Here is a 19,166-nt window from a genome sequence, read left to right as displayed (position 1 = left end):
CCAAATGCATCTGCCTTCAGCTGGGCTGTAAATGAAATTGGCATGAGATGGATTAGACTTGATGAACAGGGTTCGTCAAACAGGAGTTATTCCCAGCTGGAAAAGGAGCTTATTGCTGAATGCCTTGATGTTGCTAGTACTGGGAAAGAAGCCCATCCTCTTGGGAGGATGATGATTTTTTTGAGTATCGTTCAGACCTCTATCCGAGGTCATTCTCAGTAATTTCTTTGCAGACACGGGTGATGTGCAACCACCTGGGGGGCAGAAAAAAGGCATGGAGTCCATTCCCTGCTGGTGGTGGCCTCTCCAACTTGGAGCTTAAGCTGGGAGTGCTGTGGTATCCGCAGTGGATACGGCCCAATCTGGAGCTTGGACGTGAGCCATCCCATGACAGTACTGGAGTTGCAGAGGAGATTTGCCAGCTTGTGGGTGCTCAGTTGTTTTCATAGGGAAAAATAAGATTAAGTAGAAGAGAAGGAAACCTAGAAAGCATTCAATGTGGTTAAAAAGGGGACCCCAAAATGAAATTCTGCTGCCTGGTGCCAAGGGTGATAGAGTAACACTTAGAGATGAAAATAGGTGCCACTAGACTGTTCATAAATGCGAGAAACTTAAAAATAGCAACCAGAACATCAAAAGAGCTGAAAAATGCATGGTTTGACAAATCATTGCATTGGAGACCATGGTTATGTGCCTGGTTTTACCTTCTGACATTGAGGGGCACTCTGGAGAAAAACCACATCCCTGCAATCCCCTGTGCATCTCTCAAAGCTTTAAGCTTTAATTTCCACAGTTTCAAGCCTCTCTAGCATGAAATTGGATTGTTTAAATTTTTAAAAGGAATGGTAGACAAAAAACAATATCTATATCATGATTTGTAGATGGTGCAACGTTTTTGAGACTATTCTGCACAAAATTAAAAATTATTTTGTATTGGGATCAACTGAAACCACTTATATAACTTAAGTGAGACTGACTGAAGTGCTTGGTATTATTATTCCCAAGCAGTATCCAAAATGCAATGTAAAAATGCAGAAGATTTTCATTACACCTTGAATACAAAATATTGTGTCTTTCTGGTTTGCAAGACTGGTGTCTCAAAAAAAAAAGATTCAATTGTTTCATAGCACTAAAAAAAACCCTACGACAGCTTGAAAAAAATTTTTAAAATGTAATTTGAATCACAGTGACTATTTGTGCTTTGTTTACTAATTATCTGGGCTGTGACTGAAGCAGGGGGTTGGTTACTGACCCTGCACCAGTCCCAGGCTGATGGAGTGTTTGGGGAAAGGTGACCATCTTTCTTCCACCCCTCTCATTCAGTGGCTGGGGGTGAAGTGGTGCCTCTGCCAGCCCTGTCTGGAAGGGGTTGGGGAGAGTGGGAGGCACTGAGAGTCCTGACGTAGTTCAGAGGAGCTGCTGCAACTCAAATCACCCAAGTCAGCTTTAAAGAAGGCAGTGTAAGTATTAATTATAAAGGATCTTGGCAGCACGGAGTCTGTGGACTCTGCAGTTTGACCAGAGGAGCTGTGCTCTGTGCCCATGCAAGATATGGGCAAGATCTCGCCCAGGAGAGCAGCAGCCACATCACTATATATATATATATTTATACACACACCAGACACACACACTCACACACATATATATACACACACACTTTTATAGGAAGAACAGGAGTGCATTCCTCCTCTGCAGCTCATGAACAGAGAAACGAGTGACGTGAGAGCCGAATAAAACTCCTTGTCTGAAGCAGATACTTGTTCAGATGGGTCTGTAATGATAGGGTTGCTTCTTGAGCTTCACTTACCAGGCCCCAAAATCACTGGAGTAATCCAGGGGAGGGAAGGACAGGCAGGAGCATGTGCTTGCCATGGTGCTCAGCAGCACTGGATAGTGCAGTGAGGTTTCATGGCTGGGCTGGCTGTTAGCCCAGAGACACAAAGGTGTGGCAAATCTGAAGGCTGGGATGTGACCAAAGAAACCATGGTTAAAATGAAAGGTGATTCAGACAGCTGGGCTTCAGGCTGTGGTGTGAGGAGCAGGCAAGACACCACCTTTATCCCCAAGCTGTTGTACGGGTAAAATGCACCAGGCGTGCATGGTGAGGAGAACACTGTGTTTGGCCAGAAGCACCGCTAGAGCATTGCCCCAAAAAGCCACACTGGGAAACAGCCCCAAACTCTGGGCTTAGCCAGGTGAAGACCCTGGTTTACCATTATTTTACAAGTTTAGGTCGCTTGTTACCATCCAGAGGCCTTTTGGCACAAATGTGCCTAACCTGTGGGAGGGAGCTCCCCATCCCAGGGCCACCAGCATCACCAGTTTGGACTGGCCTTGCTGCCGGAGGGAGCAGCAGGATGGAGGAGCAAAGAACAAAGGAAGCTGCTGCTGTCATTTAGGGCAGTTAACTGCATTCATGGGGCACCTCATACACCTGCATCCCTGCCTGAGTAGCATCAATGCTCTCTTTTGTTTTACTCTTGATGAGAGAAGAGCCTTAATTGGGCATGAAGAAATCCATCAAGCAGCAGCCTGATGCAGCCGTAGGGTCCCCACAGCATCTGGCAGCTGCCGTGCTGCTCGATGGCTGATGGCTGCCCCAAAATAGCCCAAATATCAACCAACCCCTCCCCCCCCACCAGCACTGCTGCAGGAGGTGAACCTGAATCTCTGCTCCCGCTGCTCATGAACAGCACAGGGGCTTTATGGCTCACTGGTGCTGGGGCTTGGTGGAGTCAGGTCCCAGCTATTTGCTGGAAACAGAGACGATAAATTATGTTTCCAATCTGAGGAGATGCTCAGAGAACCAGACCGGAGGGCTTGACGCAGCCCACTAAAGCAAGGGGAAATTCCTAGTTGTTTTTGTGCATACAAACACAGCGGGGACCAACCTGCATGGCAGTGAGGTGAAATGGGAGCTCAGCCAGGGATTTCAATAGCTGCAGGGTCTTGCTCATGGTTTAATGCATTTTTACAACACGGGTGAACAGGACCCTTTCTGGGAATAGAAGCATCACCAGCAATTTCATCCCCCTGAATAATTTGCTTATAACTCGCCTGTGCTTTGATCCAGCAGCTGCTTCAAGGGCATCAGAAAAGAACCCTTCTCCCATCCCCTTTTCACCGCCCAGCACACCCCTGTTGTGCTGCTATAGATTTATCTCAATAATCTCTGTAGGCACAGCAAGGACATCCTGATGGCTTTGGATGTCTCCCTGGCACAGCACTGACATCCACCCCAGGTGGGCAAACAAGCCCAGTCTTCCCCCTCCTTCACCAGGAAAGGGGGTTCCAGGCTCTCCCCATTTAATCCCATGGCATTTCATGGTCTTGCCTCCCCTCTCGCCCCTTCTAGTCAATGAAAATAAATACAAAATAAAAATAAAACCCTTGCACACTTATTTCATTTCCTCTATTTTTATTTAAAAAGAAGGTTTGCTAACAGCAATCAGTACCATGGCCCAGGCCCCTCAATACAACAGTTGGCTTTTGCAGTCCCTGCAGCTCCATCCCTGCTCTGTGCTGGGGACAAACCAGGGAATTATCCGGCTTTAACAACCACTCCTGAATCACGGGAAGCTCCTTGGGATTGCAGATTACTTCCATCTTGCAGTTTTACACTCTGTCTCCTTCTGTCTCAGCTTAAGCTGAGATTCACAGCCAGGTTTAGCTTTATCGTGCAACTAAACTCAAGTAAAAATAATAAAAAAAAAAAAAGTGCCAAGTTTTAAAAAAAAAAACATAAAAGAAATAATTTTCTGGTGCTGGAAAGAAACATCCCCTTGGTGGCAGATTAGCCCACATTTATCCACTATAATGTTGCTTATACCTTAATCTTAAGCATCTTCATCTGACACTAATTAGCAGGCTGGAGGCTCCTATGGGTACAGTAGCTTCTCTGGCCCAAAACATGAAAGCGAGTTCTTCCTTTTACCACTTGAAGCACTCGAGTTTTTAAAGAGACGATGTCAAGTATTTCAGCCTCAAACTGCACACTTTTTAACTTAAAAAACACAGCAGTAGGAGGAGGACCAAAGGTGATGATACCCAACCATGGCAGCATTGCAGTGCAAGCCTAAGGTTTGCCTGTGCAGTGTTATTTACTCTCCCACATATTAAACCCAAACAGCCCTTGCTGAACCCTGGACTCATCTCCATTCTGGCACTGAGTGCTAATTAGGAGACAAACAGAATAGGCTACAGAAGCAGAAAATTATACAGGCTCATCAGATCAATCTAGTTCCCTCAAAACCCCCAAAAATCAGAGAAAAGCAAATGTGGTTACAAAAAATCCTTTGTATTTTGGGTTCTCTCTGGAAAAAAAAAAAAGAGAAAAGATTATTTCTATGATGTTCATCACCAGGCAAGCATCCCATCAAGATCCATCCAACAACCTATTTAACTGTTGAGAGTAAGAGATAATTAGGGCTTGAAAAGACGGACAGAGTGGAACTTCAGGAATTCAGTGCTGTGTGCTGGTTCTTTGTGGAGAAACTGAAAATAAATTATTTAGACTTGACAAAGTCCCTTGAAGTCCTGCAGACTTTCTGCTTGGCTGGGTCCAGGCCTATCACCCATATTTGTGGAGGGGGAGAGAAAGCAGGCTGCTTAGCAGATACCAGCTGGGAATTAAGAGCTGGATGTACTTATGGTTTTCATGAGCCCTGACAGATGTTGAGTGTCTTTTGGCACAGTGAGACACTTAATACTAACAGTGCCAGTTTGCAGCAGCAAACCTCCTTCCTGCCACGTTCCAGCATCTCTGCTCCTTTCTTGCTCATTAGAAAATGAAGAGAGATACACATTCAGCATCCTCCTCACTGTCTGCCTGGCTAAACACTGATGTGCCCCTTCTCTGGAGGCCCTCACACCTCTCCATGTGAATGTCACTAGGATCAGCTTAGCACTGCTCCCTGCCACCCTCCTGGAGATCCAGCTGCAGCCCTGGAGGCTTTTCCCTCTCCTCTCCAAGGGCTGTGCTCAGCCTGGTGGTCCATGTTTGGACGGATCTGTGCGCGGCTGCCGGGCACTGATCCCTGCTGGGCAGATTGGTCCTGCTTGGAGCCGTGGACAGTCCCTTGGCCGTGAGAGCCACCAACAAACCTTCCCTGCCCACCCCGTTCCCTGCCCCTTCCCCTCCCCGCCACGAGCACGGGGCCAAGAACACACCTCGCTGCGGTGCCAGCGCCGGCGTCCTTGGCCAAACAAACTAACTACCAACCTCGGACCAGTCACGACAAACGGCTTACGTTTACCCATCACCTAACATACCCTCAAAAACCAAGGCCACCTTCACATCTTTTGGACGTAGGGCGAATGCCCTTCGAGCCCAGCGAGCCCACAGCAAGGGGTCTCGCCCAGGCCAGTCACGCCAGATGCTCCCGCACCTCTCCTGCCCCTCCCTTGGTGAACACCAAACAGTTATAATACTCAGGTCAATATATATAGGTACCACGTATATGTATTTGTGTCACTGTCCTGCGCGTTAACAAAGACAACCAACCCCACCAGGCACCACTTGTCCTTTCCGCCCCCTCCCCTTCCTCCCGTGGCTGTGCAGGAACATGGCCAGGGACCACCCTACGTGGCCCCATCACACTCCCCCACAGTCAGCTTCAAGGCTCCTTGCTGGTGCAGCGTCTTTAAGGCTTTGAACTCCAAGGGCATGGTGTGCGGGCTGGCCTGCGAGGTGTAGCCGTACTTGAGGCTGTCATAGTAGTGGTATTTGACTGGGTTCTGGTTCTGGTCCAGGGGAAAGGGCCAGAAGCCGTAGAGATAGATCTGGTTGCAGAAGCGAGTGGCCAAGGTGTACATGAGGAGGCCAGTGGTGGGTCGCTTGATGTGCACCTTGTTGGTCAGCCAGTACCTGCAAAGGGAGAGGGAAGCCTGTTACTCACCCTGCACACCAAGCTTGTGTCTTGCACATTTACTCTCTCCAGCCTCTGACTGAGATATATTGGTGATTCAAAGTGAGAGGTTTCTGACTAGCAGAGAGTTCTCCATGCCAAGAAAAAGCCTCTCTAGGGACTGTATCCTCCTGCTCTCTGTCTGCTGGTTACATCACACTTGTTGCCATGGCACTGAAGCATCTCGTGCCTTGGCAATCCTTTATGAAAAACAAATTGCTTGCAACAGTGGCCTTCGGTACTTCAGCCTACAATTATCTTCCAATCAACCCAGGAGATCAATACCATAGACCAAACCACCCACGTCAAGTAGACTCCAGCAACCCCTTGAAGCAGACAGAGTCACACACACGCTGATGATTTTCATTGATAAATGAAGATTTTTACTCTGACAGTAAACACAACAGGACTGTAAAAACATTTGCCTTGGAACAAAGGGTCACCAAGCTGAAAGAGCTAAAACACGCTGCTGAGTTCCCATTACACCCAGCGACTGCTGCTGTGATCCTGGACCAAGATACATCACCACACTCTGCAGCATCAGTCCCTCAGACACACAATACGGCACATTGCAATATATAACGTGAGATATGGAGGTCAGCTGTGCTTGCTGCTGGGAAGCACGTTAGTTTTTATGAGGGATGGCAAAAAGAAAAGGGGAAGGATGTACTGATGCAGGAGCAGAAACGGTATCAGCGGTTGTATTTTGGGCTGCCGATAAAAGTTATTGCAGCATCAACATCCTGTAAGAAGATGTTTCCAGCCCCCAGTATTTATTGCACAGGCAACTTAGCTGGTTTGCTCAGCAGAGAAACACCACCAGCGGAGCAAAATCAGAAAGCAAAAGGTTTGGGGAGGTAGAAGATGTCCCCATTGGGTGCACTCCCTCTTCCCTCAGCACATCCGATGCCAGCACTGCCCCACAGCAAGCAGGGATGCCCCACAGCTCATCCCGCTGTGCCACAGCCTGTTTGAGCCTTTGGATTATTTTTAACAGATATTTCCAAGGGCCTGAGCTCAAGTGAGTGATTGGCAGCCCCTTGGATAAAAGACATGAGGAAGTGGAGCGGAGCACGTGGCACTTCTGTGCTCTCACCCAACATTTGGGATCCTGAGCCGGGTCCTGCAGTCCCAGCGGAGCCCTGGGAAGTGTCTTCCTCCTCATTTGCACTTTTTGCTGGGCTCCTGAGGGTCTGATGCTCAGACAGCAGGAACCCTTGGGAGAGCTGAGCCTTAATCCTGCAAATTAGCTTTTCACGAAAGCCATTAAAATTTAGCAACCAAGGCACAAAACGTGCTTGCTTGTTCTCAGCCAGATAAGAGAGAAATTGACTTTTCTGGTGAAATCAAATTCTGGAAGCAGAGTAACTGCCTTGGCATGTGCAGGAAGGGCACAGGGAGGATTTCTGTGGTACCACACCCAGAGGTGTCAAAGCTCCTGCAGCTTTAGCAAAGGATGAGTACGATGTTTTGGGAAGGAGGCTCTTGCCTGACTCATCTTGGCATCCAGCATGAAAAAGTAGCAACAGGGGGAAAACCAAAAACTCAGCAGCGCAGCATCAGCATTTCCTGGGCTTGCCTGGCCATACGGGTTGCACTGTGGGGACACAGCACAGCTCACTGTGGTGTCAAGGCAATCTGCTCCCACAGGTAGCCATAAACCAGCCTCCTTGATGAGTTTATGGGTAAGCACATTAGACCTCCTGCTCGCAAAGGGAAATGGGAGATTATCACAACCATTTAACACTGTGAATTAGGGTATCCTCATGCAGCAGGGAAGCTACTGGGAAGAGCTGTTAAGCCATACTAACCAGCTGGATTTGGAGGAAGACAACTGTCTAGGTTTGTCCAAGCTGCTTTAGCCTTAAAATCCTCCTTTTATCAACTTTTATCAATTTACCAGCTGGAACACAGAAAGATACTGGTGACCTTCTGCCTGCCCAAAATATTAACTTTTGTGTTTTGTTGAGAGGCTGTAAAATCTCTATGAACATACAAGGACCCTGACAGCAAGATGAAGTGCTTCTTGCACATGGGCACAGGACATTCACGTGACCATTGGTTTCATGCATAATAACAATGACAAAATGACCTGGGCCAAACACTGAAGCAGCCTACAGACCATGCCATCCTCTGCAACCCAGCATGCACAAAAATCTTACCAAGACCAACAAGTGTGCACAACCCACCACCCAAAAGCAGCCCTGCAAAAACCAACCTGGCATACCCACCTCAGCACACACAGCCAGTGAGCATTCACTCAACAATATCCAGGTAGGGAACACTGACAATTCAGGTTTTTATAATAAAAATTAAAACCCGGCTCTTTTGTCTGTATTTCCTTCTATTGCAGGCAGGGTATTGCAAAAATGAGAAGGGTCCAAAGCTTGCTCCTACAGCATCATAAATTCTCATCACAGCTTTGGGAAGGGGGGATGGACCCCAGGCTGTCCCAGCCCACCCACATGGGTGACACACATAACACGTAATGCCCAAACCATAACGCATGCCATGCAACAGCACCTGCAATTTTTTTCCTGGACAGTGAAAGTGGGAAATTCTCTAGTGAGATCTGGGAAATACTTTTTAATGACTGGTTTGTGATGGGAGTGTGGGAGCTATGCCAGAAGATATCTCTCTTATCTCTCCCACCACTGTCCAACTGAGACAGTGGCCACATTCTTGGTGCAGGAGAGAACAGCTGGGGATGGAAATAAAACCTAATTAATTCTGTAAATCCAAATGAGGTTGTCTGGGCGCACATGGAATGCTGTGTCAACATCACACCTTTAATATGTGAGGTCCAGGATTTTAATTAGGAGGAAAGATAATCTTGAAGCAGGCAGTAATTATTTTTCGAATTGGTTACACCAATCACCATAACTATCAACTGAAACATTTTACGGAAAGAGACAGCAATTAAAAGAGAAGAGCAAAGAGCAGTCCTGAAACCCAATTCCTCCATTCTCAGCAGTGTGGACCTCCTTCAGAAGCTGGTGCTGTGTCTGTAAATAAACCCTCAGGGGTGGAAGCAGTTAGAGAGATAGGCGGGAGCCTGAGCGGGATGCGGCTATGAACAGGAACTGTGATGCTGTCAGGGAAAAATTGCCTGAGACAGTTCTTGTTTTGGATCATGATAGTGACAGATGGAAAATGCCATCAGATCTTCAAGGCCATCTTTTGTAAGGAGGCAGCCTAGACACAAGCCCTAGCACCTGCTTGAACTAAGACTTGATGAAGGCCAAGGACAGAGACTTTAAGAAGAGCAGCTCAGAGAGTCATATCCTAGCTGGTGGGTGGTTCTGGTTGCTCCTCATCTCTTAATCATCAATTGGAGATTAGAAGTCTCCTAAGCAGAACTGCTGTCAGGTGTCTGACCATTGGTGTACGTCTCCTGTGAGGGGGCTGCTCTGAAGCCATAGGGAAAGCAACTGCTGTATTTGGACCTTAAAGCCCAGTAGGAATCCTTCAGAAGACAACACTATGAAATTCCCCCTAGGAAGCCACTGCTGTCACACAAGACAGGGATGGTGGCAGCCTCCCCACTGCACACCTGGAGCAATGTGCACATCACCTCACTGACAGTATTCATTCTCCCCCAGCATCACTGAATCTGGGGGGCCAAGCCTGGCCTGGATTTGGGCTGAAACGCTGGATGCAAAACTCCTCCATGCAGACAGCATTTGAGGACCACTAGTGAGGGCAGGGTCCTGCTCTGTGCTTACCCATCACCTCCTGACATGCCTGAAAAAACCCTAAAATAATTTGTATCCTCCAGGTAAGGGTTAACTCGCAAGACAAAATGAACAGAAAATCCACTGCCCTGATGAAATGAATAAAAGACTCAGGTCAATGAAGAAATCAAATTTCAGCAGTATCAGCTGCATTATTTAGTGATACAAATCAGAATAGCTGAAATAATGCAATTTCAGACCCTTTTAAAACAGCTTATTCATAAAAGTGTGATATAAACACAAGCTGTTGTGGAGGTGCTAGTCCTTGACTGGCAGAAGCGTATTATCAGTCTGCCACACACATCCTGCTCCCAGTAATACTCAGGAAAAACCAGACACAGATAATGAGAGCGAGCGCCCCGACCGTGCTCCACACTCACGCTGGTGCAGGTGGGGACAGGACCCGCTGGTGCTGGCAGGGCACAGCACATATCCTGGTGCTGGGTGGATGGAGATGAAGTGCTGGAGTCCAGGGAGCAACTGCTATCCTCTCATCCAGCTCCTCCCAGCCCTTTTCTGTCCAGGTATCCAGTCTCCTCTGTCACCAGCACCAAAACAGCCAAGAGCCATGTACAGTGATGAGATGTGTGCTGGACAGGCAGACATGGGCATGTCCCCACCCAGAGTCATGCTAACATTGACTCCAAAAGCTAGATCTGGAGTCAGAGCTGCGCTTTATCCCCAGGCTGGGCAAAGCCCAAACACCAGACCAATCCTCCCTGTCCAGACTGAATCCCTACTGTGTGGCCTGGCTCTGCTTTTGGTGACTTAGCACAAGCAAATCAATGCTGAGTCACAGATAAATGACTCTCTTCTCCTCCAGGTCTTGAGCTCTGTGGTGGTCTTTCAAACACATATGGTACTCAACATCCATAAGTTAGAGCATTTGAAAACAGACAGAAGAGGAGGAAAGCAACTAGGAAGAGAACTACCCTATTCATTTCCCCTTTCCTACCTATGTCAGATTTCTTCTTTTGACACAGAAAAGACTAAAACTTCTTCCCAGTTAAATGGAACAAATTAATGGTCTTGGAATCCCAGTGTAGACACACCAAAGCTTGGGTACAATGTTTTTCAAGTACAGAAGGGGTGAGAATAATTGCTCACACAAGGATTTATTTGTAGGATATCCACTAACCTAACCCACACTTGACTTTATGGAGTGTTCGTAGTTCCCCCCACATCCCACCCCAGTCACACTCTTGTGAATGGCTGTTTTCTCCCCCTACACCCTTTGGCCACCTTGTTCCATCACCTGAGCACAGGACTGCTGTCCTTAACCTCTCTGTGGAACCAGAGAGGAAGGGCTTTAAGGCACAAGACACCAGGGCAGGTAGAGGACCCCCTGTAAGCATGAAAGGGAGGAAGTATGAAGTAGCTGGTTTAGAAAATCTGCAGGTGGGTGATGCTGGTGGACACAGCAGAACTGATCTCGAGACAGAGGGTTAGGAAAGGTGAGCCGGGAGGGCTGTGAAAAGGAAAAGCAGCAGCTGAGGTTTGATGTGCTAGAGAAAAGAAAAGTCCTTGGAGGGATGCAAAAGAGTGCAATCAAAGCAACAGGTCAGGAGAATCATCTGCACACGATTGTCCTGTGTGGCTATAAGCAGGCAAAAGCTGCTGGAAAAGATCTGGCATAACTGGAACACAAGGTGAGGAGGGATCAGGGGAGGCTTTCCAACACAGATGGATGGAAAGGCATCTGGCCCTGAAAACTCATCGAAGGCTTAACCACTGTCTGGGTGTGAGGACCCAGGCAGACACCCAAGGCAAAGATGAATCCACCTTATGCCCTGCCAGGCTGTACTTCTGAGGAGACATGGCAGAATGGTACTATGGACCCTGAGCAGGGTGATCACTGTCCTGAACTGCCACAGTTATTTGGACATTAAACCTAATGGGAGACTAAGCCAAGGAGCTGGAAGGTTTATTGATTTTTAATTTTTTTTTTCTTTCAAGAAGCCCTTAACAAAACATTACAGGATTAGAACTGGTTACTGCCAAGAGACCCTTGTGATGGACACAGTGAGAAATGCTAGACCAGATTAGACAAGGCAAAGTGCAACGTGTCTGTGAATTCTCTGCAAGGAGTGACAGGCAAACCTCCAGACACAATTATTTTCCCTCTCTTCCCGCATTTCATGTTATTTCTCTAACAAAAGCTGCTTGGCAATAAGGACTATTACAAGGCTTTCTGGAGACACTAACACATGACTTCTAAGGGGCTTGCTTGTTTCCCAGCCAGGCGCCCACCAGAAGAATTGCTCAGGAGACATTTTACAGAATCACTGCAAAATCCTGAAGTGCACGGTACCATCCCCGCAAACTGGCTCCCTGCTACCACACAGCTTCCCTCTCCAGCCTGAAGTGTGACTCTGCTTCCTTCTGACCACCTCCACTGAAATGCTGAAGGCTCTGTGCCCTCCTGGCGTGAAGATGGTGAGTTGAACCGTGTAAGAGGAGTCTCTGTCCTATTGCACCGATTATGTGGAAGCAACAACACAAAAAGCTATCAGCAAACATTTAAGGCATCCTCACAGCTAGAAAGGTGATGTCTCAAATGATGCTGTTAAGGACAACAAAACCAAATGCTTTTTACTTATCTCAGCAATGCACACTCTACAAATGCCCCAAATGCACTGAAAATTATAGGAAAAACGCTCAGTTGCCACTGAAATGCATTTTGGTTTGAGGGAAAGCAGAGCAGGACAATAAATACTGTGGTTCAAGGAGGATTCAAAGACTCACAAATGTATTTTGCTGGTAGTGAAGGAAGACAAGGCAGAGCTTTTGTAGCCAAATTGAAGATGTAGCCAATTGAAAATAGCCTTTGTAGAAAGTGCTATTCTAAAACATGTCTTGGCTGAAAGACTTCCCCTATTTTTTTGTGATATCCAAATCAACTCAGGGTAGATTATAAAGGGTAGTTTTATCCAGTAAAAGAGAAGATGGGACGTATCTGCAACTGCAGCCCACTGCAGCACAGAGGGATGTGCTGTAGGGCTTTGTGAATTGTTCTCTGCTGCAAATTGCCACGTGCCACAAATTTTATTTGTTTCACAAATCTCAGATCTGTCAAAAAAAGTGTAATGCTATGAACCAGCATGTTCCACAGATGAGAGACAGAGGAAGTTGTTGGAGACCATATCCCTCATAAGCAAAAATAAGGGATGATCATAGGAATTAGGCAGTGTCAGAGAAGATAAATAAGTAAACTCTTAGTGACTCTGGTCAGTTTGACCCGAGGAAAGACTCCCTCTTTACCTCCAACGACATCCTATCAATTACTCTGAGCAGATGGGCAAGACAACCCTACTAATACCTGAGAAACTTCCTATATAGCACCAGGAGCATCAGCCACCTCCCTCTTGTGCCCAATTCACTCAATACTGCCTGAATCAGCATTACTGCTCTTAAATCCATCAAAGTCCACACCTGAGGAAGCTGCACCAAGGAAAGGGTTAATGCTGACTCCAGCCTTCCCCCAGAGTCACACAGCCTTGGGTGACCCCTCTGTGGGTTCCTTAGCCAGGCCACAACACCCTGGTTAGGTGTTAAAGTGCTCCCATCAGTTCTGGCTTTCTGAGGGGGCTGCAGTTTTCATTATATTAATTGCTAATCAGCAGGCATCCTTATTTTCCCACTGATAAGTATGAGAGCAGGAGGGCAGGTCAGGCAGCAGCTCCCTTGGCTTAGAGGGCAATCCCTGGCAAGGATTATCACTGTTTTCTATGGTTCTAATTGAATTAGTGCTGCACTAATTCTGTCTCTGTTCTGCCACAACCCACTTTTCTCCATTGCCCCCCCACAGTGACCAGCCCAAGGACAGGATGGAGGTCTTGGCTGTACTTCCAACCCGGACCTTAGAGCCTGTCATCAGCATCATCCAACCATGTGCTGGTACCATAGCTATCCCAGACATCACCAACTCATTCCACTTGCTTGCTGGTCTGACTGGTTGCATCCCTCTGAGGCCCAGCAGGTTTTGAGAAACCCGAACCCAAGTTCCTTGCACGAGACCCCAGTAAAGCCCACTGTTACACCAACATGTGCAAACAGAAGACACTACTTGAAGCCAAAGGGAGAGGGAGTGCATTGCTCCATGCACCGAGAGACAGTGCTGAACCCCTGGCCTTCTCCCAAAATCCCTGCACCTCCTCCAGCCAGGCAGGACCTGCTAGCCAGGGGTGGTGGCTCAAACACTGCTCTGTTGGAGCTGCACAGGGATAACCAGCATGTGCAGGGCTGTGACACAGGAGGGCCAGGAAAGTGCCATGAGTTGGAAGATAATCTCAGCAGCTGCGCTTGTGGAGGTATCCTCCTCTCCCATGGGAAAGTGATGCCCAACCCTTGCCAATCCCTCTGCAAAGCTTCCTACGGGAAGTTTCTGGCATTGGGAATGGTTGCCAGCACAGGATTAGTAGCATGTTGATTTAAAGGGCTTATTACAGGAGCTTAATTCTATTTTGACAGATGAAAGTAAGTCAATTACAGCTAGAAATAGCTCAGAATTTGGGTTGTGGGGTTTTTTTTTTTCCTTCCTGTCTTCCCTTTCTGTGAGTTGTGGTATCACTTCCTTCCCTTTACCTCAAAGCCAGTGTTTTCTGTAAGATGCCTCTCTGGCCTGGGGAAGCCTCTAATACAGGCACTCAGGGCAGATGTGGTTCTTCTTGCTCATTATTGCTGCCTGTGGAGCACCAGAGCCTCCACTTCTTTGAGCCCACCCAGGCTGCCCTGGAGCACCCCCTTAGGCTTGATCCTGCAGGAAATGACCCCAAAACCTGTCCCCAGCTCACCCCCATCACTGACACACAACCTGAGCTGGGACAGACAACACCCAGCACTGACCAACTGACCAGCAGAGCTCAGGCTCAGAGATGTGGGGGGACAAGTGTTCAAATCAATCAAGGAACAGTAAAGCTGAGGCTTAGAAGTGGGAGCACCAGCTACACAAGGAAATTTCTACCCTGTAAAATCAACAGGGTCTAGTCAGGATCAGAGGACAACTCTGATAAGCCATCTCCAGCAAAAGCCACTGCCTGCCTAGACTCCCTAGGGATCATGACTCTCCCTAGAGAAATAAGGCATGGAAGCAAGATCCGACCCCATCCCCAAGTCATTTACATCAAAGTCTCACCTCTAGGGCTCTCTTTCCTTTATAACCTCTCCATCCCCACCACACCTGTGTCTCCTGGACACCACACATGTCCCTCCTGAAGCTGCTGGGATAGAGCAGAAAGACCCCTTCCTTCCCTCCCAGCAAGCCCATTCCCCACCACCTGACACTATTTATCTGATCAGCAGGGCCAGACCATGTCACTCTTCTGTCCAGGCTGGCACAGGACCTGAGGACCTGTGTGAGACTTGCACGTCACTCAAGCACAAGGTGACAAATCTCATTGCTAAGCTCAGTGCACACATGTTTCTCCAAGGAAAGCCCAAAACATAGGCTGGGGAGTAAGGTGACATCCCAAGAAAGCACTGGAAGACTAAGACTTGGTATATTGCTAAAAGCCCTCACACTCAAAGAACAGAGTAGGAAGCCCCTGTTCACAAGGTGGTCTCCAGCTCTTATCTAGGGACCATCCACCACCCGTGGAATCCTCCTCATGGTCTGCAGAAAGAAACAACTTGCACTGTTTTCCTCCAGCACAAACCCATCCATCGCTCTCCAGCTCAGGAAGCTCAGGAGATCCTGGCTCGGAGCACACCGGAGACGCTCTCACCCTCGGACAGCGTGCAGCAGGCGCAGCGAGGGGTAGGCAGTCCTGACGTTGATGTGGTGCTTCAGGATGAGCTCGTTCACCCACTCCACTCGCTCCTTGCCCCCCTTGGCCATGAATGCCGGGATCCAGAGGATGCTGCCGTTGAGGCTGTGCAGGCGTTGCAGCAGCTTCTCCCTCCAAGTCTCATTCACCAGGTCCTCGAAGGCCCGTTGGATGACTGAGGGGTTCATGGTCACCAGGTCTGTCTTCATGCCCACGTCCTGTGAGTACTCCTGGACGGGGGCCAGATTGCACCTGTGAGGGGAAACACCAAACAGTCCTTTTAAACCGACTGAGAGAGGGCAGTGACAGGCATGAGGGGTGTGTGATGCCAAAAGCCAGGGCCAGTGACAGATGTGCCCGTTCACCCTCGCTTCTGGGAGGAAGAAGAGGGGGAATGAGCTTCTGCAATAAATCAGTAATGATGAGCTGCCTCAGTATCAGGCCACCATTCCTCAGCATGATGGTATGTGCATGCATGTCCCCTCTGGGACAATGCTAATAACAGCCATAACTGTGGTGTCTGGTGGGTGGTTTGTACAGATTGGTGGCTCTTCTGGTGCCGTTCAAAAATAACACCAGCCACAAACCTCCTGTCTTTGCTCCCAAGGCAGATTTGAAACAAAACAGCCTTTCTCACACAAGGAAAGCACTCGCCTCTCAATTCCAGCCCTGCTGGAGTAACATTATCCCAAGTCCCTTTTCTCCTCCTAGTGAGTCTCTGCGAACAGCAGACCCAGTGGCACCGGTGGTGATACTGACACCAGAGGGAGGGGGATGCCAGGACATGGTCTCCACAGGGTCTGGCTGTCTGGAGGCTGTGACCTACAAAAATATCTCTTTCTGTACCGTTAATTAGTGCCTCCTCTCAGGCTGTGCACGTGGACACAGGCCACATGCCATGAGCTCCTTTGTCATAACAGGGATGAGGGCTGAGGGCCTGCAGGACAAACTGCCATCAAACCACCCTCACGATACAGTGGCTTCCTACAGCTCCTTGGGGGGTGGGGATCTGTGGCTAGTAAGCCATGTCCATGCCATGCACATGGCACAGAGCAAATGGCACTGGGAACTAGCTGATGGTGGGATTCAAGTAGATGTTCCCCCAGCATCGTAAAAACTAGAGGGTACCCGTGTGTTTGCACACAGCATGCTCTGCTGTGGTTTCTGACACTTACAGTATCTAACGAGCAGGAATTGCATCCTAACTATCTGCCTCGATAATCAGCCATCATTACTGTTTTTCCTACTTCACAGATGGGGAAACTAAGGAAATGGTTAAAACGGTTAAAAGAAAATCCAGCTACTGGCACACAGGGCCCTTCTGATCCACTCATCACTGGAGTCAAGTCACTAAAAATAAACATTGGATCTGTATCCTGGACACAGACCCCATCACTGGTCACTGCCAACCCTGCTGGAAAGGCTGCCTGGATGGAGCAAACCTTCCTCAGGAAGATGCAGGTTCAATTGATGGCTCAGATAACCTACGGTGGGAAGAGCATGTCCATGCCAAACCTGCACTAGCACATGGCTGGGGAGAAGCCACTCAAAATCCCAGTCCTCGCATCCAGAGAAGCTTTTCTCATGCCACTTTGCTGCCTGATGTGAAAGCAGCTCCTCAAACTTTGCCAGAACGGCAATAAGCAGTTTCTCCCTTTGCTCACTCAGGTTACACTTAACGATAACGCTCCATCCCCTGTGGATAGACTGGAGCTGCCAGCCACCAGGCAGGCTGGAGCAGCCAGGTTTGAGTGGGGGGCAGAGGTGACATTATCCTCGTTCCCACGTCATGCCGGCACTGCCTCTGTGAGCTGCTGATGGATTGGGCTGTCTTCATAATAGACTCACCAGAAAACAAATGTCTGCATGTACATAAATCATCAGTGGACTCCTACAGCCCCTCAGCTAACAGCTGTGCAGGGGTGTTGGGGATGGGAGGGCAGGAGCTCCTCCTCTCCACTTCAAACACCTCCAGTAGTGACTTTGCTGTGTCCCAGTGGGGCTCAGGAAGTGTTCTGCAGGTCCCTGGGACAGTGTGGGGACATCTGTGCTGGGGATGGAGCAGTCACAGGGGAGTGTCAGACCTGGGCATGCACAAGAGTGGTGTCAGGGCATTGTGTGGTGCTCGAGGGCAGGAGTGATTTGGGGAAGAACTGAGCTTGTGAGAGTCCAGGACAGGGTTTGCAAGAGGGCAACCAAGTGGGAGAAGAGGAGGGAGCACCCAGAACTGGGGGTGCTGGGGGTGACTGGTGCCCCGGGGGGGGGGCTAATGGTGCACCATGAGAAGACACAGGGTGCATTTGCAAGAACACTGAGGGAGCACCTGGAGATGGGTGGAAGAGTTTGCAGCAGGATGTTTGCATCGGTGAACTTCACACGTGCATGTGGGGCTGCAAGGTTGTGCTGCCTCACACCACCAGGACTGCAGCCCCTTCCACTGCTCTAGACCCCCACAGCTGCGCTGATGCACAGGGACAGGTCCCTACCTTATGACAAAGCTGTGCGCGTCGATCTCGGGGCCGCAGCCGCTGCTGAGCAGGACCCCCGAGTTGCCCACGATGGCACAGGTGGGGAACTGCTTGCCCTTGAGGGGAGAGGTGCGGGGCAGCAGCTCGTACAGGTTCTGAGAGACGTTCATGGTGCTGTCCCTGTCAAAGACGTAGTGGATGATGTCCCCCGGCTTCAGTGTCCCCTTCAGCACTGAAATGTCCTTCTCCGCATCCAGGAACTTCAAGATCTGTTTCCTGAGGACGGGGAAGAAAACAGGCCCATCAGGTGAGGTACAGAGATAACTTGGGTCATACATAAGATGAGCTCTTGCCTCCTGGCTGCCCTTGCTCTCTGGCCAGTCCATCTGACAGATGCTCAGCAGCTTACAAATGGGTATCTCCACCCTTACTACCCATCTCTGCTTGGGGCAGGTGAGCATGGTCAGCTCACCATTAGTCAGGGGCTCCCTGAGTTTACCCTGGGAAGGGGCTCTCTTTCTTCCCTGTGTGACCCATGGCCTGCACACACTAATTCCACTTGGCCTGAAAAACAAGGGGCTCAAGTGCTCCTTGTTCTGTCGCTGTCAGGCCAGCTGGTTCAGCTGGGAATTCATTTCCAAGCGATCACTTACAGATATGAAGCCCAGCTCAGCAGGAGATAAGTCTTTTTATTTCTTCCTCGACTTCTTTAGATGATATACAGAGGCAATTTGCCAGCTTGCACTGGAGAAGACCAAATCTGTCTCTTGTCCTATAGGTAATTACAGTACCTGATCTTCAAAGAGAGTGTCTGGTTGTGTCTCCATTTGGATGAGGCTGGTTTAATGTTGTGCTTAATGCTTTCATTACTTCTGTCAACAGCAGCTGGAGACGAAGAGTCATTTATTACTACTTCAGCTCTAGAGAAAAGAAAGTCAGGGAAGGGGAGAGAGGAAGGATCTGTTAGCATCCCAATGGCACTTCTAATCACTGTCTTCTGGCTCTGGCTGCTGGAATTCAAACTTCTTCAGAAAAGCAAAATTGTAGTTATTAGCTAAACAAGAACTGAAAGCCAGTTTGTATGCTGCTACACTCAAGCAGACAGACACAAATCCTTAAATACCTGCTCGCTTCCACGAACACAGACTGACAGCCAGACACAGTTCTACAGAAAACACACTCTTACACATCGAGCTGCAGAAAGGTGTGCACAAAAACCCACACACAGGCTCTGCAAAGACAGGCTGGCAGATGGACACTTACAGACAAGACACCCCAGGCAGCCCCCAGAAT

General features: G+C 48.7%; 1 protein-coding gene across 1 annotated transcript in view; it reads right to left on the bottom strand.

Annotated features, from left to right (window-relative positions):
* Nucleotides 1–3,401: 3,401 nt before the first annotated feature.
* The window catches only part of ST8SIA2 (ST8 alpha-N-acetyl-neuraminide alpha-2,8-sialyltransferase 2), a 32,061-nt gene continuing 16,296 nt past the window's right edge, over nt 3,402–19,166 (bottom strand). Inside the window, exons 3-6 of the mRNA XM_027719888.2 lie at nt 18,665–18,793; nt 17,892–18,149; nt 15,364–15,657; nt 3,402–5,866 (exon numbers count right to left, since the gene is read on the bottom strand). Of these exons, the coding sequence (XP_027575689.1) occupies nt 5,581–5,866; nt 15,364–15,657; nt 17,892–18,149; nt 18,665–18,793 (967 nt within the window). The 3' untranslated portion in view covers nt 3,402–5,580. The remainder of the gene's footprint in view (nt 5,867–15,363; nt 15,658–17,891; nt 18,150–18,664; nt 18,794–19,166) is intronic.

Source organism: Pipra filicauda, unplaced genomic scaffold, assembly GCF_003945595.2.
Source record: "Pipra filicauda isolate LSUMZ 115617 unplaced genomic scaffold, ASM394559v2 scaffold44_size3831614_pilon, whole genome shotgun sequence".
Lineage (NCBI taxonomy): Eukaryota > Metazoa > Chordata > Aves > Passeriformes > Pipridae > Pipra > Pipra filicauda.
This window is presented reverse-complemented; position numbering and strand designations above follow the sequence as displayed.